Below are 27,429 nucleotides of genomic sequence, written 5' to 3' on the forward strand. Positions count from 1 at the left end.
TTGGCCTTGATTTGATGCACGAAACCCCTGCCCACCCCTTTCCTCCCAACCCATCCCTCTATGCTGCCTACACCCACCGTTGTATTTGTATTACACAATGTGCTCATGAGGTTGGACACACCTGCATGCTTTGTTCTTTATAAGTACAGAAACTGGCCACTGGCAAACATTCAGGACAGCATTTTCCAGGCAAATGCAGCAGTTCTTCACCCTGCAGATGATTACAAATGTTAACTCAAATCAGATTATTTTCACAATTGCTCTCAAAAAGTGTACATTCAGACTTACAGGAGAACACAATAATGCATATATTGGATTCTGGTTCAAGAATGTCTGCTTCACCCCTGAAGAGTACGGTCATTATGTTAGGTAAGATGGTCAAAGCATGTAGACAGTTCAGTTTTTTTTCAGTTCAGTTTAGTTTATTGTCACGTGTGCCAAGGTACAGTGAAAAGCTTTTGTTGTGTGCTATCCAGTCAGCAGAAAGCCAATACATGATTACAATCAAGCCACTTGCAGTGTATAGATACATGATAAGGGAATAAAGCTTAGTGCAAGGTAAAGCCAGCACAGGCCGATCAAGGATAGCCCAAGGGTCACCAAAGAGGTAGACAGTAGTTCATCACTGCTCTCTGGTTGTAGTAGGATGCTCCAGTTGCCTGATAACAGATGGGAAGAAACTGTTCCTGAATCTGGAGGTGTGCAGTTTCACACTTCTATACCTTTTGCCTGACGGGAGAAGGGAGAAGTGGGAGTGGGCAGGGTGCGACCTGTCCTTGATTATGCTGCTGGCCTTGCTGAGGCAGCATGAGGTATAAATTGATTCAGTAGAAGGGAGGTTGGTTTGTGTGATGGTCTGGGCTGCGCCCACAATTCATTGCAATTTCTTGCGGTCTTGAATGAAGCTGTTCCCAAACCAAGCTGGAATTTAAATGGATGAGAGGGGATCTTATAGAAACATATAAAATTATAAAAGGATGGACAAGCTAGATGCAGGAAAACTGTTCCCAATGTTGGGGGAATCCAGAACCAGGGGCCACAGTCTGAGAATACAGGGGAGGCCATTTAAAACTGAGATGAAAAAACATTTTCACCCAGAGAGTTGTGAATTTGTGGAATTCTCTGCCACAGAAGGCAGTGGAGGCCAATTCACTGGATGAATTTCAAAGAGAGTTAGGTACAGCTCTGGGGGCAAGCGGAATCAAGGGATATGGGGAGAAGGCAGGCATGGGTTAATGATTGGCAGTGCAGTCTCGAGGGGCCGAATGGCCTCCCCCTGCACCAATTCTCTATGTTTCTAAGAAGTGTAGGATGCGCTAAGAAAGGAATTTTAATTCTTGGATATATGCCCAGATATTTTCTGGAGGTGCTGGGAGTGTCAATAAAGAATAAGCTCTGCATTATGCAATTCTAAAGAGATAAGGTAGCAAATATTCTGAAAGTCAGCCATGGTTGACCAAGAATGTGGAATTATAATGGGAACAATAAAAGAGAAAATATTGTCAACGTGATTGCACGTTTAATTGCATGTCCTATCATTCACCTATTCAAGGTTTACTTCACTCAATTAACTATTTTAGAGATTTGTACTTTCCCCTAAATAGTACATTTAATTAGTACCATTAAATGTACTAATATCGGTGTACTTCGAAAACTCTAAGCCGTTTGGTTAAGACTAATGGGACAAGTTAAATTATCTTCTGTGTGTAAACACAGAGGATGAACCATGAAAGCTGTTGCTGTCAGAATAATTTGCATGAGTCTTGGAGTGTTGAGTTTGCAATACCTTCGTTCATAATAAGCATTTGCTTAAATCACCAAATATTAAAATGAAGCATATTCAGGGGTGGAATTTCTATTCAGTTTACAATACTAAGCACAGCAATTCTAAAATACGGTGGCACTGATCTCAATGTCAGAGGTGAGCTGCTTACAAAAACACAGCAATTCTCGGCCTGTGAAGTAGGTCATCACCAGAATCCAATTATCATTATATAACTCCAAGGATTTATTTACATTGTTTGATGATCATTTTGGTGAACAAATTAAAAATCATTAAGCAAACCTGAAATAATAACTCCTGTGTCACCTAAAGGTACAGCCATTTTTTAAAAATGACTTCTGGATAGAATTCATTGACAAACTCTATTGCAATATATCTTGTCTAAAGAAAATTGACATATAATGAAGGAGCTGTAAAAAGAACAGGTCTAGTTGAAAGGTATATACTTCAGGATATATATAAAATCAATTATGTTGCATATAAAGGTCACTGAAATTGTTACCAATGTTTGCATTCATGCAACATATGCATATTTTCAACTTCTCTCCTTTTTCCTACAATTAATCTAACAATTACCGTATTTGCTGGCGTCCAAGACGCTATATTTTACTCTAAAATAAGGCCCAAAAATGTACCTGCTTCTTGGAGGCCGAAGGTTAGACCGAGCAATGCCACTCTCGTAGTGACTGCCACGCCACGCCTTCGACCCTGGAACTGTGTGAGGTGGGAGCTGCAGTAAAAGGACAGCGCCGCTTGGGGGGGGGGGGGAATTGCTTTCCACAGCATGTGGGGAGCCTGGCCCGGGTTAGCATGGCCTGGGCTGCACAAAGTAGTAAACCTGGCTAAACTTTGCAATGGTAAAGTTGCGGGGAGGGCAGGAGCGTTGAGAAGGAGGGGGTCAGAGATCATGCCAACAACTCACTCACTCACTCACCGTTGTCACGGCGCTCCGGGCGCGGAGCCACCACATTGGGCCGGGGAGGGAAGTAGCTGCGAGTGGCCACCGGGACTGGACAGCGGAACCGGCCGTCACCTCAGCGTCTTCTGCCGGCCCGCCAGCCAGTCACGGTGTCCCTCGGCAAAGGCACAACCGGTGGAGGTTGGCGGGTAGCTAATGTGCGGTAGGCTGGCTGCTCCATCCTGGGCTCTCTCTCTCTCTGTCACTCTCTCTATCTCTCTGTCCCTCTCCCCATTATGTGATCTCCCTGAGCCAGGAAGTCCCAGGCCCTCAGACCTGAACTGCACAGCGCATTGTGGGTCAGGCGTAGATGGAGGCTCCCTGGTCCTCATTGCCTCCTTGAAGGAGTTTCATATCTTCCTTTCTACTGACTAAATGAAACCCTTGATCCTGTCACGCCAGCCTTTTTTCAAAATTTAGCAACTCAAAATGGGGGTGCGTCTTTATCTGAATTTCCCCTGAAAAGGGGATTAATAAAGTATTTATTATTATTATTATTATTATTATTATTATTATTGCCGGGAAATACGGGTTGTTCTTAAACTGCTGCAAATGTAGCCACATTCAATGATTCCACCCACACCCTCTCCTCCGCACCATGTAACCTTAGAAGTGGAATGTTACACTGACATTTGTACAGGGATTCGGTTCATTTACAACGTTACAGTAAGACTTGGACAACATCCAGCCTCAGGCTAGTTAGTGACAATAAACATTCAGGTGTCAGGCCCTAAGCATCACCAGCAAGAGTCTAACCTTCTCCCACTGACATCCGATGAGACCACTATCACCAACCCTCCACACTCAGTGCCCTGTCAATATAAGCTGCCAATGGTCACATCCTGTCAAATGAAAATCTAGCATAATTGCCATGTTTTTTGTAGAAAAGGCCATGAATAAAATCAATACAAAACTCAGCCATTCTTCTACACTTTTACAGATTTAATAAGGAGAAGTTTTCCTCTTTAACTCTGTATGGTTTCAATGGCTTTCCCAACTAATAGCAAATTCTACCATCTCATGTTCCTTCCTACAGCACTAAACTTGAAATACGCATAATTATTAACTGATATTATACATAGATAGCTGGGAGGAGAAGGGTCATTTTTGCTACAAAATTCATCAGGACTTGGAATGGGTGAAAAGTTTTTTCAATTCAGTTTAGATAGCATGGTACCAATTGACACCAAAACAACATTTAAAAAATATTTGGACAGGTTCATGGATGGGGAGAGGTTGAGAGAGATAGGGGCCAAACACGGAGGTGTGGGATTAGTGCAGGTGTGGCATTTTGGTCGGTGTAGGCAAGTTGGGCCAAAGGGCCTGTTTCCGTGGTGTATGACTCTATAACTATTTTTTTTTTTTAAACACAAAGTACAGGAGTAACACAGCGAGTCAGGCTGCATCTACTGATGCCTGACCGGTGGGAGACAATTGTGGGGGAGAATGAGTGTGCACCAGGGTCAGGAATAAGAGGGGGGGGGGGGGGGGGGGGGGGGGGGGGGGGGGGGGGGGGGGGGGGGGGGGGGGGGGAGAGAATGGGCTGGGGTGTGACCTAAAATTGGAAAATTCAATGTTCCTTCTAAAATTGGACAATTCTATATTGTGCAAATAGCTAAACACAACATCTGACTATTTTTAGCTGGCCGTTCAATTTCGCTGAAGAAATGGAGCCGTGCGTCATTTTACAACAACAGCAGGCAGAGGGAGTTCCTTACCCACGAGCATTCCACCCTGGCACACTCTGTCAATTGGCAGAGGACCTGTCCTCTCTCGCACATACAGAACTCGCAGCCAGTCCTTTTCCACATCTCGCTGTGGTACCTGGTGACACCTTCATACTGGCAATGTCCCTTTCCAGATACACACTCCTCACAGCAGCGTCCAATTCTTTTAACTTTATTTAGCCCCTGGGGAAATAAACATAATGATATAGCGCGTTACAATTTGCAATTTTTGGCATCTGGAGACATTTTCACAAGGCTGGGAAGAGGGGAGAGGGTAGGGGAGGAGAGAGTATAGTTTGGAAAAACTGGATTGAGATCCAGATTTTCCATCGTTCAATCCAGGGTCAATGAAAACAACTCGCTGGGCACTCATTCAAAACTAGCGAGCAAAATGGAGGAAAGCAAGAATCAGAAGAAGCTGGGAACAGGAAGGGGAAGGGGATATTATAGACTGGTGGGGTTGTAGACAAGGCCTGGATTTTGCAATGTTTTATGTCAATGTGTGGAACTGACACATCATCTCCATCTTCTCAAGGCAGTTCAGGATAACTATTTGTGTAAGAAGGAACTGCAGATGCTGGTTTCAACCAAAGATAGACATAAAAAGCTGGAGTAACAGCGGGGCAGGCAGCATTTCTAGAAAGAAGCATAAACAGCTGGAGTAACTCAGCGGAACAAAAATCTGGAGTAACTCAGCAGGACAGTCAGCATCTCCGCAAAAAGTTGGAGTAACTAAGTGGTCATACCTTTCATTCAATGTTCTTTATCTCTCCACATCACCATCTATATCTCTTGTTTCCCTTATTCCTAACCAGTCTGAAGAAGGGTCTCGAGCCGAAACATAACCCATTCCTTCTCTCCAGAGATGCTGCCTGTCCCGCTGAGTTACCCCAGCTTTTTGTGTCTATTTTCAGGATAACTATTTATCTGCTTGATTTAGCAGGACTCAAGTCCCTTTAACTGTTGAGCATCCCAAGGCACATGAAATTCAGCAGGCTAAAAATAATTTAAAGCAGTTAGGTTCTGTGCAATTCTGGCATCCCATTTGATCAAATGGTGTATTGGCTTTCTTGAGCCTTAGTTTGTTAATTGAAAACATAATTTAGATTCAAGATTCAAGATTCAAGAAATTTATTGCCATGTCAACAAGTTGATAGGAATGTGTCTTGGTTCGCTCTCAGACAGATACAATACAGTACAATACAACCACCACATACACCACAATAAATAATACAGACATTATCGTACGAAGGACAATATATACAGGAAGGACAGTACCCAGCAGCGTCATATTAAGCGTAATGCATTGCACCAACATTTTCTTTCAATACATTAAAAAAAAAACTTAAGTTAATGGATCTTAAGTTTATAAATGGATGGAAAAATGTTCCGCATAAATTTGATTATTAGATATTTTGACGATGCTAAAGTGATTTTTGGTCACATTTTAACCTTTTTTTTAATGTCAATTGCATTTATATTTAACTTACGAGGCCTCTGTATTTGTAGGTTAATTGGCTTTATAAATTACCCCTAGTGTTTAGAATAGAACTAGTGTACGGATGACCGTTGGTCAGCAAGACTCAGTTGGTCGAATGGCCTGTTTCCATGCTGTATCTCTAAACTAAACTAATGGGATAGAATTTAACTTGGACATGTGTGAGTGGTTGCATTTTGGCCAGCTAAACCAGGGCAATGGATACTAAATTGGAGATGTGATATGAGGTGTGAGGGAAAGATTTAAAAAAGACATGCAGGGCAACTCTTTACACAGAGGGTCTTTATCAGGGAAAATAGAGAATTTGACTCCAATATGTTTATTAGAGAGAATGCCAAATTTTCCTTTCTTTTCATTTCAAATACCTGTGCAAAAATGCTTTCCTTTTTATACTTCACACCCTCGAGTTAATTTGATACTGAAGAGTGAAACTGGATGAACAAAACAGTTGCGTGGGTTGAATTGCAGCATTCCTTATGCCTTAGACCTCGACAAAGGATAAAAAGTCACAAACCTTTGGGAGTGGATTAAACTTCTCAAAACACATAAACGTTTCCAAAGTTACCACCCAAATTCATAAAGTCACAGAGTTTGCAATTCCTGGACAAGTGAGGGCATGGAATGCTGTGGAAACCCTCAAAATATTATTGTTCTTCATTTACAATAGGTCCATCTGCTGGAGTAGCCATAGCAAACAACAGGTGGGAACATTTTAAAGTTGTTCACAGCCAAAACACATCCTTCAATCATAATTGCACACCCTTCTGCTATGCATGATATAAGCACCCCACTGCTGTCTAAACATATAATTGCATGATGTAAATGTGAAGATTATGCTTAAAGTCACACAATCAGTGTTTCCTATGCAAAGCCGGCCATGTAGTTAATTGTCAACGTAGCTCTTAACTGATTAAACTGAGGCTGAACAGAAATGTACTTTTTGATCAAATGCCTGTAGTGGGTTGGTGACCTAAACAATTGCCTTTACTTCAGATTCCAAAAGATTAGCAACTCTTTGTATAAATGCCGCCAAATTCATACTCTTCAGACCAACAATTAAAAATGCCGAAAATACTTAGCAAGTCAGGCAACAGCTGTGAAGAGGGAAACAGCCCGTTTCGCTCTCCATAGATGCTGTATGGCCCGCTGATTTGTGTTTAGCAATTCTTCTTTCAGGTTTTAAAAAACAGCCTATGTTTTGCTTTTGCTAAATTTGGCTGCACACTCTTCAACTGAGGTTTCATGCTTCTGTGGGGAAAGCTTTCGCAGCTTAAGTCCAAGAACATGGTGTAAAGGCCAGAACCAAGATAGAGGCCAACATTCAGTGAATATTGGGATTGGCTGTTCATCGACAAAACCAATATGACCCTACACAACCTCAAACTCAATTAGCTCACTCTTAAGCACTAATAAACAGACACAATAGGAAAATACAGTTAATAATGTGAAGAGTGTTGTATTTTCCGGCCTAGGATTATTATTCCATCAGTCCTGGCAATTCCCTTTGGGTGGGAGGTCTTTGACCCAACTGCTGAAGCTTAAATTATACCAATGAGATGTTGTGTTGGAGGTAATTACTAGGAAGCTGATCTCAAGGACCAACACAGCTCTTTTCTCAGCAGACTTGCTCATTATATACATATCGAACTCTACTCACATACAAAAACAAGTTATCCCTTTCTCTGACTCCCCAAGAACTGCCAAAGAGTGGGGATTGCATGCCTGAAAATTTGGAAAGCTCTCCAACGGGTGGGTTTTCCTTCTTCGCTAAACCCAGGTGGAAGAAGATGATGAAAATGTACTCCATGATGTCCCTCAAAACTGTGTGACTTCCTCCATGCGCGCGACCTGCCATTACCTTTTCACAAGTCAACGATGGGCACATCTGCGTATAACATCTGATTTCACCGCCGTCACAGATACAACTGGTGCATTCGGTCTTTTCCCACTGGTTACCATGCTGCAAAAACAAAGAGCAGCTTGTCAAAATAAATACTCAACCTACATTTCACCAGTGGCCCTTGCAGTGTAATTACATGGAACGTAATGAACCCGATTATTTGGATATTAGAGCGATCTGATAATGTCACCATTTTAATTACTACCCACCAATTCATAAGCAACCAGTTAAGTGCTGGATAAATTATTTTTAAATGTTTTTTCTTAACAGATCGCCCTGGAATTGTTTGGAAATATCTGAATTGTGAATAATAATTGGACATCTTCAACCTCTCCTTACTGAGATTCCCACCTGTTTAAAAAGGGAATCAATACTACCGGTGCCCAAGAAGAGTAAGGTGATGTACCTCAATGACTACCGACCTGTGGCACTAATGTCAATGGCGATGAAGTGCTTTGAGAGTTTGGTTATGGTGCACATTAACTCCTACCTCAGCAAGAACCTGGACCCACTATAATTTGCCTATCACCACAACAGTGGGGGACGCAATCTCACTGGCTCTCCACCGGACCACTTAGACAATAAGAACACATATGTCAGACTGCTGTTCATTGACTACAACTTGGTTTCAACACCATCTTCCCTTTCAAACGTCATCAAGCTCAGGGAACTGGGTCTCTTTCCGGTGCATCTCATTTGCTACTGACCCTCAACTTCCTCATCAACAGACTGCAATCGGTATGAATTAGCAACACTTCCTCCTTGACAACCTTCAAAGCTCAATCCCTGCTATACTCACTCTATACCCATCACTGTGTAGTCAGACACAATTCCATCTTTAAATTAGCCTAAATACCACAAAGTTACTACAATTGTTGGACGAATTACAGGTAAGGAAATAGTCAGAGCATAGGAGGGAGATCGATTATCTGATTGAATGGTGCCAGAACTATATTCTTGCTCTCTATATCAGTAAAACCAAGGAGTCGATTGTTGACTTTAGAAGAGAAGGACTGAGAATCCACAAAGCTGTCTTCATCAACAGTTCAGTGGTGCAGAGTCAACAACTTTTAAGTTTTTGGGTATGCATATCTCTGAAGATCTGTCATGGCCCCAGCCCGTCATTGCAATCAATAAAAAAAACCATCGATGCCTCCACTTTTATAGAAGATTGAGGAGATCCAGTATCTTTATAAATACTCTCTCCTTAACTTCTAAAGGTGTACATTAGAGCACAAATTGACTAGTTGCATAACAGCATGATTCAGCAACAAATGCCCAGAAGCGAAGGAGATTGCAAGAAGTGGTGGATATGGTCCATCATGAGTATTGACCCTCACCCCCAGCATCATAATACAGCCAGCATCATCACGGACCCTCACCAGCCTGGCCATGCTCTCATTTCACTCCTGCCATCAGGGAGATGGTATAGGAGTTTCAACCCGAAATTCACCTATTCCTTTTCTCCAGAGATGTTTGTGACCTGCTGAGTTACTCCAGCAGTTTGTGTCTACCTATAGGAGTTTGAAAACTGTGACCTCCAAGTTCTTCCCAACAATCATCAGGCTCTTAAACACTACAAACAACAATTAAACTACGAAGAAAGACACAAAATGCTGGAGTAACTCAGCGGGACAGGCAGCTAAACTACAAACTCTCTTGGCTACACTTGGGATTTTGTGCTTTTATTTTGCGCTGATATTATTTTTTTATTTTTTGCACTTTTGTTTATTGTGTTAGTTATGAGTACTGTATTTATAGACCTGCTATGCTGCTGCAAGTAAGAATTCATTGTTCTGTTTCCGATACATATGACAATTAATTGAATCATTTCATTTCATTTCATTTCATTTAACATTCTTGACTCGACATTGTTCCAGCATTGCCACAAAGTCTTTCCAGTTGATTATGTTTCTGTTAATATGGTTTGCAACACCTCCAAGCTGATCAAAAAGGCGCAGCAGCACCTTTACTTCCTGCGGAGGCTCAAGAAAGCCCACCTGTCCCCACAGATCCTGACCAACTATTACCGTTGTACCATCGAAAGCATCCTGACCACCTGCTTCACGGTATGGTACAGCAGTTGCACTGTAGCGGACAGGAAGGCACTACAACGGGTGGTGAAAACCGCGCAGTACATCATCGGTGTCCCACTCCCTGCCATGGATGCCCTCCATCGAAAACGGTGTCTGAGACGGGACGGGAAGATCATTAAAGACCCCTCACACCCCAACCATGGACTGTTTGCCCTTCTCCCATCAGGGAGGCAGTACAGGAGCCTCAGGTCTCGTACAAGCAGGATGAGGAACAGCTTCTACAATAATACCATCACATTGCTGAACTCGGAGTCCTGCCGATAGATTTCTCCAGTCCCTCCGTCCACATTGTTTGATTATTCTGTATTTTTATTTCTATATTGCACTATACTACGGACTGACGCTAAACTGCATTTCGTTGTACCCATACTTGTATTTGTGCAATGACATTAAAGTTGAATTGAATTGAAAAAAAAAAAGTGATGTTTATTAAAATTGCCTCTTTCAGTAATCTGGCATTCCTCGAGAACATATGAAACCAGTAAACTGTTTCTAGTAAAATGCCTTAAGATATGAAACAACTTTTTAGAAATGTGAATTACTTTTGGCACAAAGTAAGTCTATTCTGGACATAGAATGATGAAGCATAAAGCCACATTGTGGGACGGAGACTCATTCAAATCATCACTGGTGGTCACAGAAGCTACGGTGAAAGTACACATTCAGACAGAGTTTCTGAAAAAGCTGTAAACCTCAAAAATGGACTTACAAACATTGCAGGAATATGTGGGATGTTAGCAAACAAATGTAACCAGGCCATGCACTGCATTACTCTCTTAATGAGAGATAAAAATTGCAAAATTCTGTTTCGTGCAATGAACCAGCTATAAAACTCAAGGTTACATCAGAACACTGAAAAGCAAAACAAAAGTACCAAGCTATCTTACTTACATCAGTTGACATTCATCAGCTAATTATCCAGTCAGGGTTTAAAGCAGCAAAACTTTTATCATATTACAATAAAAGGGCCTTTTAGGATATAATACACAAGATAAGGGAAATGGGTTAGTACAATCAAAGGTGTAAAAAAACTGATCCTAACCATATTTGAATTGATAAATAAAGCCGCGAGACATGAAAGATTGGCTTATCATATCGCCCGACCTGGACTTGGGCTCATGACCAAAAGCTGGATCTTAACTCATAAAAATCAAAACTTGCAATTCAGCTTCAAGGTTACCTCGTACTTCCTCCCTGCCAAGGAGCAGGGTTTTGGCAGACATTCAGGACAGCACTTTCCAACCTGCAATACCACATCTTCATCCTAAAGTTAGTGGAGACAAATAACATAAATTAGGAAACCTGGGTGGATACAGTACTTGTCCGATTTTCATTTATTAATATTTAAATTCTAAATGACAATTACAGGAATTTCAGGCAGTTAAATTCATATTAGGATCACGGCTGTTGATCAATAAAGAGAAGTTGTGACTGCACCGCCATCCATCCTGCTGACTCCAGTCTAAACATTAAATTCTTTAATCATACTGCTTTATATTGGAACTTTCCCCACTTGGTAAGTGTATGCTTATGATCACCATATTATATATTACAAGCACATTGGTTACTGTGTATAAATGCTGAAATATCAACCCATTGCGCTTTTGGTGATTCATCCCTGTATTTGGCTGTGGAAAGATGTGGGAAACAGAAGCAGATCTCAACACTGCATCAACTATGCATGCATCCACAAATGTGAGTTGAAAACAAATACATTTTGTATTGATTTCTTTATGTTTTCTTTCCACATAAAGTCATTGAGAATGAATTTTATTCCATTTATCTAACTTTCGGGTCAAGGTTGTGAAATCCATAAAGCTAAATTTCCATAAACCAAACAGTCAAAACACAGGGACCACCTGTATTGAGAGTTTAATTTTCTGTGGTCGTGTCCTCATAGTCCACCATCAACTCAATGGAAATGTTCCATAAGGTGAATGTGCCTTCATGCAATTTAGATTGGGAAGATTGTTTGCAATCCACCTTGCAGAATCGTTATGGAGCAGCAGGTTAATTATTTATCATGTTCTTGCTGTGTCATGTTATGGTAATTCCACAATAAGAACAGTATGTAATTCATCTTTATGGATATTGTGATCTGAGAATGTTTGTATCGCAGGTATGACATTTAGGGAACAACCGTAATCATTTAGTATCTTTTGTTGCACTAGTTTCTTGCACTACTATCACAATTATTCATTTTTTATTTATTTTTTTAATGTATTATATGTTATCTGTATGTATTGCGTTAAAGGGCTGGTTAAGCTGGAATTTCTTTGTTCCTTTGTCGGTACATCAGACAAATATTCATCTATACAAATGTTTATGAATAAAAAGGATGAACAGACAGAGTTAACGTCCAACTTTTACCACGCATTCCAAGTGAATGGTCATTCGTGAAATATACATATCTCAGTAATGATAGATTGCACAATAAAAATCGATGGGTTTAATGGCCATCTCCAAGTACGTTGATTCTATTGCTTCACCAGTGCAGAACTCGTTGAATTCATCCTTTACTACTCTTCCACCTGCACTCAATTTCACTGGGACTATCTCTCCCCTTTTGCAACCTCCATGTCCATCACAAGGGATTGACTATCGATTGTCCACTATAAACCTGCTGACTCACATTACACCTCCTCTTACCCAGGTTTGTAGGTTAATTGGCTTCTGTAAATTGACTTTAGTCTGTAGGATAGAACTAGTGTTCAGGGATCAGAGCTCAGCATTGACTTGGTGGGCCAAACGGCATGTTTCCATGCTGTATCTATAAACTAAACTCAGCCGGTCAGGCAACATCTGTGTGGGGAAATGGACAATTGACATTTCGGGTTGAGACCTTTCATTTAGACTAGATGCAATGTCTCCTAGGTACAGGGTCTTGACCCGAAACATAGATTGTCCATTACCCCCACAGATGCTGCCTCCCCACTGAGTTCTTCCAGTTATTCTCCTTCTTTTGCAACAGATTAAAACATCTACAATCTCCTCCGCCAACACAGACAATCTGTGCGCTGATGTGAGTGTGAGCACTGTGCTTGAAAAGGATCATATCCACTTAATATTGATTTCTCTAGTTCTTTCAGAATTGGAAGACATTTAGGAGGCATATATGCCATCAGATAGAAGCAATGCAAAATTTGCAAGTCCCTTCCCTCTGACTGCATTAGCATTCCTTTGGCTGAGATACAGGACTGCCTGCCTCACACTGGCACCATGAATGACACTGCAGACCAGGTTGGTCGGGAAGAGATCCACTTATAATGGAGTAGATCCATGACTCGTTCCTTCACTCCCATCGGCCTCCTTCCCGCTCCTGCTACACACCCCTTAAAAAAAACAATCTTTCCCAATGAACTTATTCAAAACAACATTAAAAACTGAATGTGGCTGTGGCATGAAAACTTTCAAGTAAAATCAAACACAGTTTTTAATCGGCCAGTGCAAGCACAGAAATGGATCAATAATTTAAACATGGTAAATGCACTGTTGATAGAAGACATATTTAACTATGGCACTGGGGTGTACAAGGGAATGCTCATTGTTTATTTAAACAGCTTATTAAAGGTCATATTTAGTTTGCAATTTCTTTAATCAATTTATACTCGACTTTGTAAAAGATGTAACAAACTGCGTTGCTTTGCATATTTTATTTAAGTGGTATAAATACATTTTCAGGCCGAATTATACAATTAGGAACGTTATAACCCAAGGCTGGCTTCAACCAGTTGTGCAAGCCATGATGTTTTGTTTGATGTTGGGAAACGGAAGCCAACATCTGCAGCTCTCCAAGATTCAGACATCCTGCTGTCCTTTATTCTGAGCTGCCACCTCGGGCTGAGTAACAAGAACAAATAAGAGCCACACTCTTAATGTGTGACTTTACTCAGCTGAGCTTTCTCTTTAACTTCCAGTCACTAACATCACACTCCTTTACTTTCAGTACATTTCTCATCAGTGGTCCAAATCTCTCTCTCTCTCTCTGACAGCTGACAATGCAATACATTTACCTATCACGTGAGGGCTGGATCCCTGCAGCAATTTCTCTGTGGACCTTCCTACTTCCAGCCTGGAGAAGCCACAAAGCTGAAGAGGTTGATACTGCAAGGCCTGTTCCTCCTTTAACCTCACCCTTGAAGGAAGGGGTTGACTAGACCTCAACGTGCATCAAATTGCCCTGCAGCTGCTGCTTCTTCTCCAGTTATTCGGTCATCTCCTCCAGAGAGTCATGACTTAACAATCCAGTGTGTTTGTTCACAAGCTGCCTCCAAAAGATTACTAAGTGGTGCTTTCTCCACCTGACAACACCTCTGTCCCTTCTCAGCTCTCTCCCTGCCTGTCCACTCAATTGTCACCATCACCATCATGGGCAAGAAGTCTCAACATTAGATATTTTAATTTATCCAGTTCTCAATTGGTCTCAGAAAATTCTGTCTGAAGGCAATTTAGAAATTGTGTGCTAAGCCCTAACCATTTGTTTAAATTATAATTCAGAGATAAACATCAAAGTGTTGTATTTTAAAAATCTGACGGATAATGGAGATTGATTACATGTGACCACAGCCAACATTTCCCTGGCTGCATGTTTTCCTACTTTTCACTCCAGGCTAATCGCACTTGATTGCCAATTTAAAAACTGCTCACTGCAATGAAAATCCTTATTGTTCTGTGCCAATTAGAGCCTGCATGAAGACATTTTCTGATGCAGTATATCTCATTCCAAGTCCTTCACAAATCAAAACGAGCAGGCACAATGGGTTTTATTGCATTTTTTTTTCCCTTGGAGGTGTCAGACCCCTGAAACAAAGATACTACAGAAGTTGCTGAGTAAGCGATTGAACGATTTAAACACAGGATTGCTGGATAACACAGGATCCAGTTCGAAAATGAAAAAGAATGATGACACAAGAGACTGCCGATGCTGGAATCTCGAGCGAACAACAAAGTCAGGCAGCATCTGTGGAGGGAATAGTCAAACCATGTTTTGGGTCAGGACCCCTCTTTTTTCTCTAACCCATATCCTTCCCTCTGGTTTTATATTCACTATTTTTTTCCTTCTCTGACACTCTTTTATTTCCATGTCACTTTTACCTTTGTCACATACTCCACCCATCTGGCAATTAACCCCCATCCCTTCCCTTGTATCCACCTAAACATTGTAACTCCCTTTCTGACCTTTCTGTCCTGGGCCTCCTCCATTGTCAGGGTGAGGCCAAACGCAAATTGACGTGACAGTACCTCATGAGTATTGATTTCTCTATCTTCAAGTAACCCTTGCACCCCTCTCTCTCCGTCCCCCAACCTTGTCATTGTACTAGTTTCACATTTATCCTGCTGAGTTTCACTGCTTATGTTACTCATTATCACCTTCCTCATAACCAACAATGGACCATTGTATGCACCACCATTCCTTGATCATCGTTGCTAGCTTTGATTTGTCTTTTTGCACATCTTTCATTAATTTGTTCAATATACCTTTTTCAAATCTCTCGTTTTCCTCTCCCCGACTCTTCAGTCTGAAGAAGGGTCTCGACCCGAAATGTCACCTATTCCTTTTCTCCATCTTTCACTTGCCAGGCTTTGCCTCATCTCTACCTCTTTTACAGTATTTTTCCCCTCCACCACTTTGATCCACCACCCAAAACCTTGTGTCCATTTCCCTTCATAGATGCTGCCTGACCAGCTAAATTCCTCCAGCACTTTGTTTTTTAATGCAAAGGAAGTTTAATTCATGCCCAAAATCTGTACAGCTTCTAGAATACTGTCCCTCCAAACTGGGAGTTTTCATGTTATGAAATGAAATGAAATGAAATGAAAAAAATGAAATGAAATGAAATGAAATGATTCAATTTATTGTCATTGTCAATGTACAGTACAGAGACAACGAAATGCATTTTTAGCATCTCCCTTGAAAGGGAGACACAGGGCGTCGCGGTGGCCCGCGCCTGCCGCCGTAACATTCCATTACAGGCAAAGGTGGGTGAAGTGTCTTGCCCAAGGACACAACGACAGTATGCACTCCAAGCGGGATTTGAACCGGCCACCTTCCGGTCGCCAGCCGAACTCTTAGCCCATTGTGCTATCTGTCGCCTACTGCGGACGCCGCGCCATCTGGAGCTCTGCAGACCGCGGCTTCAGGCTGCCGGCTGCCGCAGGCCAGCGAAACGGAGCGCTCCCCTCCAGCGAGCCTCAGCGAGAGCTCGCCCGCTCCATGCTGAGAGTCCACAATGTTCCATATAACCATACAACAATTACAGCACAGAAACAGGCCATCTCGGCCCTACAAGTCCGTGCCGAACACTTATTTTCCCCTAGTCCCATCTACCTGCACTCAGACCATAACCCTCCATTCCTTTCCCATCCATATACCTATCCAATTTATTTTTAAATGATAAAATCGAACCTGCCTCCACCACTTCCACTGGAAGCTCATTCGACACACAACTACCACTCTCTGAGTAAAGAAGTTCCCCCTCATGTTACCCCTAAACTTCTGAAGTCATGTCCTCTTGTTTGAATCTTCCCTACTCTCAATGGGAAAATCTTATCCATGTCAACTCTGTCTATCCCTCTCATTATTTTAAAGACCTCTATCAAATCCCCCCTTAACCTTCTGCTCTCCAGAGAATAAAGACCTAACTTGTTTAACCTTTCTCTGTAACTTAGTTGCTGAAACCCAGGCAACATTCTAGTAAATCTCCTCTGTACTCTCTCTATTTTGTTGACATCGTTCCTATAATTGGGCTACCAAAATTGTACACCATACTCCAGAATTGGTCTCACCAATGCCTTGTACAATTTTAACATTACATCCCAACTTCTATACTCCAACCTAAATAAAATGGAGCTCTCAGGCAAAGAAGGTGAGCATCACTGTGAAGATTTGAATTGAATTGAATTGAATTGAATTGAATTTATTTGCCACACAACCAGGGTCGGTGGTATTTGGGTTGTCAGCAGCGGTACAATAATAAAGAACACACAACCACAATAAAAAATGTAACACAAACATCCACCACAGCATTCATCACTGTGGTGGAAGGCACAGAACTTGGCCAGACCTCCTCCATTTTCCCCCGTGGTCGGGACCTCCACCCTCCGCAGCCGTTGCTGCGGGCGTCCAGATGGTAAGGGACAAAGTCAAATTCAAGGTAAGTCCAGGATCGGCTCTTCCCCACCGGAGACCGGGGCTTCAGGCTGGTGTAGGCCGCAGGCCGGCGGTCGAAGATTTAAGGTTCCCGCCGCGCCGCAGCCAGAAGCACCGCAGACCGCAGGGCCGGTGGTCGAAGCTCCCCTCCAGGGGTGATGGTAAGTCGCCACCACGCCCGCGGTAGAAGTTAGCCGCGGGCCGGCCGTGATGGCTTCTTCTTCCCCCGGGTCCCCCACGAGGAATCCCGGGCTGCGGACGCCGCGCCATCTGGAGCTCTGCAGACCGCGGCTTCAGGCTGCCGGCTGCCGTGGGCCAGCGAAACGGAGTGCTTCCCTCCAGCAGCGAGGGCTCGCCCGCTCCGCTGAGAGTCCACGCTGCGCCCGCCGCTGAAGCCCCGGGCGCGTCTCCGGAAAAGGCCACGCCGATCCTCGTTAGGCCACGAGGGACGCGACCTGGAAAAAGTCGCCTCTCCGTGGAGGAGGCGACCAAAGCGGTTTCCCCCTTACCCCCCCAAACCACCCCCCACACAAGACACACAAAGGAACATTAAAACAAACTTTAAAACATACTTTAAAACATACTAAAAATTGAAAAGACTAACGCGCTGCTGACAGGCGCAGCCCCCTATGCAACAAGATTACCCATGAAGAGGTAGCAGGAGACACAAGAAACTGTCGAGCAAAGCACAAAGTGAAGGATGAACTCAGCAGGTCATGCAGAGCGGAATAACCAGGAAAGGGAAATGTTGGGACTCAAGGATGAGAGATGAGCATATGGATGAGGGGAAAGGAGCAGGATAACAGGCACTGTGAGACATAGTGGGAGAATGAGAGGGGTTAATGCTTAAAAATGGAGAATTCAATGTTCATACTGTTGAGTTGTAAACTACCCAAGCAGAATGATCTGCTGTTATTAAAGTTTGCTTGTGGCCTTACTCTGGCAATGGAGGATGCCAAGGACAGAAAGGACGACATGGGAATGGGAAGGCGTTAAAATAGTCAGCAACCGGGAGATCTACCAAACCTTGGCGGACAGAGTGCTCATGTTCACGAAATAGTCGCTAAGTCTCTGTTTGATCTCGTCGACATAAAGGAGACCACATCAGGAACATCAAATCCAATCAATAAGATTGAAAGAGGTGTACATGAACCTCTGTCTCACTTGCAAGGGTTGCTGGGATCCCTGGATGGAGGTGAGTGAGGAGCTATAGGGGCAGGTATTAAAGATGCAGTTGCAGGGGGAAGTATCTGGGGAAGGGGAGGGTTAGTTGGGAAGGGATGAGTGAACTAAGGAGTTGCAGATATACTGGTCTCATATAAAAGCAGAAAGGGGTGGATATGGGAAGGTGTTAATGCTGGTGGGATCATGTTGAAGGTGACGGAAATATTGGTTGAGGTGGCTGGTGGGGTGAAAGAAGAGGACCAGGGGAACTCTATCCTTGTTTCCTCTGGGGGGAGGGAGAGCGAGAGCGGAACTGTGGGACAGAGAGGAGACATGGGTGAGAGATCCATCCACAACAGCAGAGGGGAAACCACGTTTACTACAGAACGTGAACATCTTGAATGTTCTAGAGTGGAAAGTCTCATCCTGGAAGTAGATGTGGCAGAGACAGAGAAATTGAGACTAAGAGATGTCATCCTTATAAGAGGGGGGGTGGGAGAATGTGTAGTTAAGGTAGCTGTGGGCAGTAGAGCATTTGTAGTACACGTCAGTTAGATGCCTCACACACTCTTCATCACTTCAACACCTTTAATTCCCAGGCCCCCCCCATTGCTTCATCTGTTCCATGAATGAACAAACCCTTTGCACCTCAGTAGCCCTCCTCAGGAAGCTTGCCCTGGAGACAGCCAGATTTGGTGTTGTCAAGGGGGGGGGGGGGGGGGGGAGGGGGCTACTCGGTCCAGCGGCGATGAAGTCACAGGTCCTGTCCTGGTGGGGGTCAGGTACGCAGAGCGATGTTTTGGCTTCAGGTTGGTTCAGGAGATGGGGCCTCTGATTTAAGGACAGTCGGAAACAAGATTGAGTCCTACAGCATCGGTGTGATCTGAATCTGGAGGCGAATGAGGTTGCGATTCGTGGCGGAGGACATCAGGAAAGCGAAGACGTGCTGGTTGCAAGCGCGGTCCTTGGATCGTCTGGGCAATCGTGGCCCGGAGCTGTGGGGGTGACTGAGCGAAGGCCAAAAGGTGCTAGCTTATGGCAGAGAGTGTGGAGCGTAGGGCCTTGAGGATGAACTGTTGCATGAAGCAGCCAGCAAGAGGGGGCACAAAATTAGTTGCATCCTGTGGTGAACTGGTGAACAGGTTGGGGCTCGGTCTATCCCTTTTGTAGACATTGGATGATTTTGATGACGCCAGGGCACCTCGGTAGCTCAATGGTAGAGTTGCTGCCTTACAGCACCAGGGACCCAGGTTCGATCCTGACGATGGGTGCTTGGCTGTAGAGCGTTTGTAGGTTCTCACCATGTCCTGTGTGGGTTTTCTCCAGGATCCCCCGTTTCCTCCCACACGCCAAAGACGTACAGGTTTGTAGGTTAATAAGCTTGGTATAAATGTAAATTGCCCCTAGTGTGTGTAGGATAGTGTTAGTGTGCAAGATCTCTGGTCGGCACGGACTCGATGGACCGAAGGGCCTGTTTCTCTCTGTAGCTCTAAACTGAACTAAACATGAAACAGGGGGATTGAACCCGAACATCAATCTGGAAAGTCTCATCGGTGACTACGTATCACCATTTACGCATGTATGTCACTAAAGTGTGATACAATGACATGCCACTCACCTTCTTACAGAACACGGGCTGGCATTCTGCAGTGTAGCATTGTGCCTCTCCATTACTGCAGACACACTTTGAACAAGCGGTCGGTTTCCAGTCTTCACCATCCCTGTACGTTCTTCCCTCGAACAGACATGATACTGTTCAAAATGGCAAATGATACAAATAAACAAGTGATGAAAAATGACATGTATAGTTTTACTCCTATCACCTTAACTCTACGCCAGCAAACAGCGAGCGGGTCCCAAGCACAACTTTATATGAATGATCAGGATGGTTGAGTGTTCTGGTAAAACATTTGGATTCAGGGTGACTCAAGCTGTGAGGCCAGGTTCAGTATATTGTCCAGGTCATGATGATTTGCTTTGTATTACCACATATGTTCATTGCTCTTGATCAATGGTAACAGAACAATTTTGTTTCCCAGCTTATTTTCAAATGCCTCTGGTATGGGCATGAAAAATGTTATATGGACAGGCTTACCTTGGGTAATTAGCTGTAATCAGATTGGAGATCATTTCAGCTTTTACTTTTATCCATAAACAGACCAAAATAGTACATTTCCATATGCAAAGCACAAAAACTGGCATTAAAAAAGCTCTATTTACAGGTTATGAAATGTTCTCTTTTCACAGTTGCCAATGTCGATTTTATCCATTAGGCAGGAATTACACAAAATCAATTTATCAGATAATCATAAATCTGCAATATTGCAATGAACGGTATCCAAAGCACAAAAGTTTGATAAGAAATAACTATTATCAATGTGGAATGAGAATGGGAACTAGCTCTGCCATTTGTAGGAACAAGCCTTTGCAGGTATATCAGGCTTTGAAGCTGATAATATGATGGGAGCTCGTTGATATGTATGGGTGTCCATAAATTGGGCATTCATGAACCTAGGGAGAGCCTGACAACTGCAAATTACGTTTTCAACACACCCCTTAGGTATTACACAATTTATCAGCCACAATTGTAACTGTGTGGCATTTACGGAAGCTGATTTGCACACGGCAACGTCCATGATCAAAAATGAGCGGCACAAACATTGGACAACACAGTAGCGCAGCGGTAGAGCTACTGCCTCGCAGCGGCAGAGACCTGGGTTCAATCCTGACCTCGGGATTTGGCTGTGTGGAGTTTGCATGATCTCCCTATGACCGCGTGGGTTTCCTCCAAGTGCACCGGTTTCCTCCCACATCTCAAAGTCATGCATACCTGTAAGTTAATTGGCTTCTTTAAATTGCCATAGTGTGTAGGATGCAAATGTGGGATAACATGGAACTAGTGTGTGCGTGATCAATGATCAGTGTGGACTCGGTGGGCTGATGTGCCTATTTCAATGCTCTATATCTAAACTAAACAAATGACCAGTGAATCATTTTAGAGTCATGTAGTTGGCTGAGAAATATTGGGTGGCCATGGGACACTCGTTGTGCCCTGTGGATCATGTTCAAGTGCATTTTATGTCCATTTGTTTTTGGGACTTCACTTTGATGTATCAACCAATAGCGAAACCTTCAATAGTGCAGCATTCCCTCTCCACAGCACTGATGTGCCAATCTACATGTGATTGGCATTTCAGTGGCAAGACTGCCATCAAATGTGCTAATCTCTCAAAGGACTGCAATAAAAGAGTATCACAAAATGTAGGAAGAAACTGCAGATGCTGGTTTAAACCGAAAATATTAACCCATCAGAACAGAAAGGCATAGCAAGCAGAAGTATTTTGTATTTAAGAGGGAACTGCAGATGCTGGAGAATCGAAGGTTACACAGAAAAGCTGGTATTTATTTTGTATGTTACCTCCAGTCTTGACAGACTGAAGAAGGGTCTTGACCCGAAACGTCACCTATTCCTTTTCTCTGCCCCACTGAGTTACTCCAGCTTTTTGTGTCTATCAGCTTATGTCCAACAACTTTTTATGTTTATTTTCTTGACAACTTTTCATGCATTGATTATTGTCTTTTGAATCTTTTTGTTTAACTGATGAATCATGAACAGTTAATAAATTAACAAAGTAAATCAAAACATCAGGACAATTAACCCATAGCAAGCAGAAGTATGTCATGTGTTACCTCCAGTTTTGACACAAATTGGGCAGCAGTCTCCAAGAGGGGTGTACATAGTTTCTTCTCTCCCACAAGAAATGGAGGGACAATATTTTGGGCCACATGTAACTTGCTTGCTGGTACAGGAACAAACAGTACAATCTGTGCTTGACCATTCAGTGCCATCCTGTAAACAAGAACATTGTCACCCCTCACATAACATGGAATATCCACTACTTGTTTAAAATAACAGTCGTTGACATTGGTGCTTTTAATTCTGAGTTCCTGTTAAATACCTGAGCTGCTGCACAAAGCCTATTATTTATCAACTAACCAATGATTAGGAGCTGATAAGCACAATATCTTTGATTCCAAGCAAATCTCTGAATTGCCCATTGGAATTCTCCATTGCAAATTCCATCTTAACTTCAGAGGTTAAAGGGATGGTTCCATGTGGAAACCATTTTGGTCACAAGCACGATAGTAACAGCTCTCTGGTGTACTTCCCTCCTTCGTCACTTCCACCAGCTGCAAAAGGATCCCACACCCAGTCACACTCTCCCATCCCCATCACTTTCAACTTAATGCAAAGACAATTCTCTCCCTGGTTTGCCCTCTTCAACTCAACCTACTCAATACTCTGCTACCCCTATCTTGCCATGAAACAAAATTGATCGAACCTGCCCGCAATGTCATATCTTACTTCCATAAACCTTAAATTTAAAATTCTCTTACCATTACATGCAGTTATTGTTAAAGTTATTACCATTAAATATGGAACAGTTTTATGATAGAGGTTCGAAACACCTGGAAATATTTACATAAGACATAAAGTTAAAGCATTATAGTAAAATGAATATCAGAGACATGAAGGTTATGATCAAGTGATGTTTGTGTACAAAAGCATTATGATTGCATGTAAACAAAATAGTGTTAAATGTAATGCATATTCTTGTTGTAGAAACTGATGTTTCACTCCCCGTGAAATAGCTGCAAATCTCTGGCAACTCACCCCATGAATCTGCCCTTCATATCCACAGAAGTTTTCTGTTCTCAAGGCACACTCAGGACAGCAAGTATTTGGATTGATTATGAAAACTTCTCCCTTATAATGAAAAGTGAAAAACACAAGTTGCCACAAGGATTTTTGAAATGTAAAATTAAAATGTTGCCACAAGGATTTTTTAAAAAACATCTAAGCTAAAAATTTGTTTAACATTATTTATATCTGCAATAAAAAGATTTTAATAACCTTGCTTTCATTACATATTCTTGATAATATCTGTTATTCTTATTGGACAATGGTTGATTATGTAAAATAAGAAGGAAACAAGGCAATACAAAGGTTCCAATGAAAAGTGCATGATGATCAATAGATACATTTACTAATTCCAATAATAAATGCTATGGAAAGAGCCTTTTGGTCCACTTACTCGAATAAACTTTTCTTTAAAATCTCACAGTTTTCTGGAAATGCTCCTTGTACGACCAGTTGAACCAATAAATTAAGGCACCCGTACTCACTCAATTTTAAAGGAAATTAGCTTTACTGTTTTTGGCAATAATCAGTCGGCCTGTCAGATTGAGCTGCCTTGTCAGAAGACCAAGGCGTTGGTCTGTAAAAGGTGGCAGATCATGTGCTTATGATCATCCCGTTTTATAAGAAATCAAGCATAGCCAACTTCCACTCTTTAATAAGAAGAGGAGTTGCTCATGGGCAAACACACCACCAACTAAGTTGAATATTGCTCCACCATCAAAATCTGGAAATTCAGAAACTCTGACAGAGCAGTACTACCCTCAGTGAGACACAAGGGGAAAGAGATAGTTGATTCAAAAAACAAGGCAAGTGCACCTTCTTCTGGAAGGGTAAACTACAGTAATAATGCCATCTTTGACGGATGCTTTTGCTGTGAAAATAGAACTGAAGCCAAACTAATAACAATAACAAGAACATTACATGAAGAAATATTTGTGCAATTCCTTAAACATCACAATATGCAGCATAGCATATTCAAAGAAACACAGTCGCAGAGATGGGCAAAAGCTTGATCGAAGTGATGAGCCTTCTGGGTTGGCTTAAAAGAAGAAAGGGGCAAGAGGATGGTTCAGCTACCAATGGAGAAATGGATCAAGGGGTCTTCAAATGCAGCACAGATATTTTGGAAGGTTTGCACAGCTTCCGGTATCATTGATACGGTAATATTAATGCATTGGTTAACTGGTAACAAATCCAGAGACCAGGTTGAAGAGGACTCGGGCAGCAAACTATTGAAGAACCTCAAATTTACAAAAGAGTAAATCAGGGGACACCAGTCGGGAATACATTGAAACTGCCCAAAGGCATGGCTGATGATTTCAGGGAGGTAAATTGGGGCAGGAGCATTAACAGGCTAGGTTAGGGAGATGAATAGGTAGTATGTAAAACAAAGCTTTTCACTGTGCCTCAGTACATGTGACAATAATAAACCATAACCAAACATTATTAATTGAAACTCTCTCTATCTAGTCCAATATTCCAATATGCGTAAAGCGAGCAGAATTTCAGTAACTTTACAACCCATTAGGGAGATGATAAGATATTAAAGGAACAACGTACTCCAATCCTGTTGCAAACTCACAAGAGTTGTGTCTTTGGGAGTTCTGTCATTTTGATGACATCAACAGTATCCACAACTCCAAAGGAACCCACCAACATGGACTTATTTACTATGCTTTTTATGATTGGACAGATGCACCACAGAAAGCATATTGCTGGTTGCATCACAGCTTGGTTTGGGAACAGGTCCACCCAAGACTGCAAGAAATTGCTGAGTTGCAGATGTAGCCCAGTCCATCGCACTGATCAGACCCCACCATTGACTCCATCTATACTTCGTGCTGCCACAGAAAAGCAGGCAACATAATCAAAGACTTGTCCCACCCTGGAAGTGATGCGCTACAATGCTGAATTATATTCTGCATTCTGTATCTTCTCTTTGCTCTATCCATTGCACTTAAGTCTGGCGTGCATGGTGTATCTGAACTGTTTGTGTCGTATACAAAACAAACTACATTGTGCCTCAGTAATTGTGACAATAATATAACTAAACCAAAAAATAATAATTGAAGCTCTATCTGGCCCAATATTCCAAACATTGGTGTGTAAAATGAGCAGAATTTCAGTAACATTACACCCCATTTTCAACCACTTGGAAAACATCCTTAAATACATGCATAAATAAAAAACATAATAGGCAAACTTTTATCAGGAGCAGTATTTTAAGATAAACAATAAGCTCGGAGACTTAGATTCAGTAAGTAAATTTTATGACTGGTATTCGAGTATCATCTTCTTGCAAAAACTAAACAAAATGGAGACATAAATCTTTGATCATTTAAAAAAAATACAAACATATGCGAGGATGGTCTTCAAAGAATTGTTTTAAATGGACTATCCAGTGAAGATCTGTTGATATAGAAAGTGTGCAGAAATCCCCTTTTCATGTATGCATTTACAACAATAACAAAATATAAGCCTGCCACCCAGGCTTTGTTCTCAATACCACACATGAAGCTTGCTTCTACTTTTTCATGTCTGTCAGCATGGGGGGTGACACCTTTTATCTTGTTTCGCCTCAAGGCACTGTTTCAGTTCACTCGCTTGGCAGCTTTGCTCTTGTTGAATAAATATTACTCTCTCATCAGGAAAGACTTTCACCTCAAGTGGAAGGAACTCCATAGAGGTGACTACATGGTGCAACATAAATACAATACAATACAATAATACAATATTAGCCAAGTATGTTTTGCAACATATACGAGGAACTTCATTTGCCAAGTCAGTCACACAAATAAAAAGCAACGGAACACACAAAATACATTTTAACATAAACATCCACCACAGAGACTCCTCCACATTCCTCACTGTGGTGGAAGGCGTAAAAAAGTTCAATTTCTTCCCTTCTTTGTCCTCCCGGGGTCGAAGGCCTCGAACCTTTCGTTGACGGGACGATCTTGATTCCCGTAGCCTGCAGTTGAACCCTCCACGTCAGAGCGATAAGCTCCTGCATCGGGGGAAATGTCAGCTCCCCCGCGCCAAGCGATCGGACCACGGGTCAGGGCGTCGAATCTCTGCATCGTTGGAGCTCCAGACTCGGCCTCTCCCGAGACTGCGAGCTCTCAATGTAAAGTCCACAGGCCGCAGTTGGAACGATCCCAGGCAAGAGATCAGCTCCGATGTTAAGTCCAGCTCCACATTATTAGGCCGCAGAGCGACCGGAGATGTGATCCGGAAAACAATCGCATCTCCGACAGAGTAAGAGACTGAAAAAAAAAGTTTCTCCCGACCTCCTCCCCCTCCCCCCACATAAAACAAACCGGAGAACATTTACACAAACAATACAGCATTCACATAAAGTAAGGAACCAAAATCAGCATTAAAAAAAAATTGTGACTACATATATTAAAATTAATAGTGTAATTTATTAATTGTGTAATTATCTTATTATTATGGCAAGATTATTCTCTGTCCTGTAGGTCGAAGTTGGCAAGACTTTTAATTCTCTATTGTCTAAATTGAGATGAAAACATGGTTACTGAAGGTTTAGCCAGATACATTTCTACTGTGTTTCAAACATGGTGCCTCACAATGAAGAAGGTCTGAAGAAGGGTTTCGGCCCGAAACGTTGCCTATTTCCTTCGCTCCATAGATGCTGCTGCACCCGCTGAGTTTCTCCAGCTTTTCTGTGTAACCATGGTGCCTCACAAAGCAAGTATTAGAAAATAAATGAGGGCTAGGATAAATTTCCTTCATTCCCATCTGTCTATTACCAAAGGATCCAGGCATATTCATAGAGCTACAGTATGCAGCTCAGAAACAAGCCATTTGGCAAAATCTATCCATGCCAACCAAATTGCCTGCACCTCCCCCTACCCCTTCAAACCTTTCCTTTCCATGTACAGGTGCACAACCTTTTATCCGAAAGCCTTGGGACCAGACACTTTTCGTAATTCAGAATTTTTCGGCTTTCGGAATGGAAGATTTTTAGCGTAGATTTTAACGGCTGGCTCAGTGGTAGAGTGCTCGGCTCATATCCGCAAGGTCGCGAGTTTGCGCCTCGATCCCGGCAGTTACTCGATCGCGAGTTTGAGTCTTCAATGTAGTTTTTTCTTGCAGAATAGGAGAGAATAGGGAGGGTTAGGCTGGGATCATTCTCTGCGAGATGATCTTAGTGCGGGAGACAAGTGTAGGAGAGGTGTACTGACTGTGTGGGCAGAACTTTGGAAGTGATTGCCCACCATTCTCAAAAGCCGCTGTGTCTCCCTGTCCCTCCAACTCCAGAGGAACCCGCTCCCCGATGGGCCGCTACGGTGACAAGTGGCAGTTCGCCCACAGCCCGAGCTGCGCCCCCTCATCCGCAACCCGGGTTCCTCTGGAGTTGGAGCGGGGCTGGGCTAGAGTTGTTGCTGGCTGTGAGTCTCTGGGATCTCCGTGCTTGCAGTGGGCCT

At 42.6% G+C, this 27,429-nt stretch overlaps 1 protein-coding gene across 1 annotated transcript in view; it reads right to left on the minus strand.

Annotated features, from left to right (window-relative positions):
* Positions 1-27,429, minus strand: part of fras1 (Fraser extracellular matrix complex subunit 1) — a 515,676-nt gene that overhangs the window by 277,795 nt on the left and 210,452 nt on the right. The window contains 7 exon segments of the mRNA XM_055640301.1: positions 122-211; positions 4,460-4,651; positions 7,825-7,926; positions 11,143-11,226; positions 19,895-20,028; positions 21,967-22,126; positions 22,952-23,044. Coding sequence (XP_055496276.1) covers positions 122-211; positions 4,460-4,651; positions 7,825-7,926; positions 11,143-11,226; positions 19,895-20,028; positions 21,967-22,126; positions 22,952-23,044 — 855 coding nt within the window.

This window comes from Leucoraja erinacea, chromosome 1 (assembly GCF_028641065.1).
Source record: "Leucoraja erinacea ecotype New England chromosome 1, Leri_hhj_1, whole genome shotgun sequence".
In the NCBI taxonomy this organism is placed as follows: Eukaryota; Metazoa; Chordata; class Chondrichthyes; order Rajiformes; family Rajidae; genus Leucoraja; species Leucoraja erinaceus.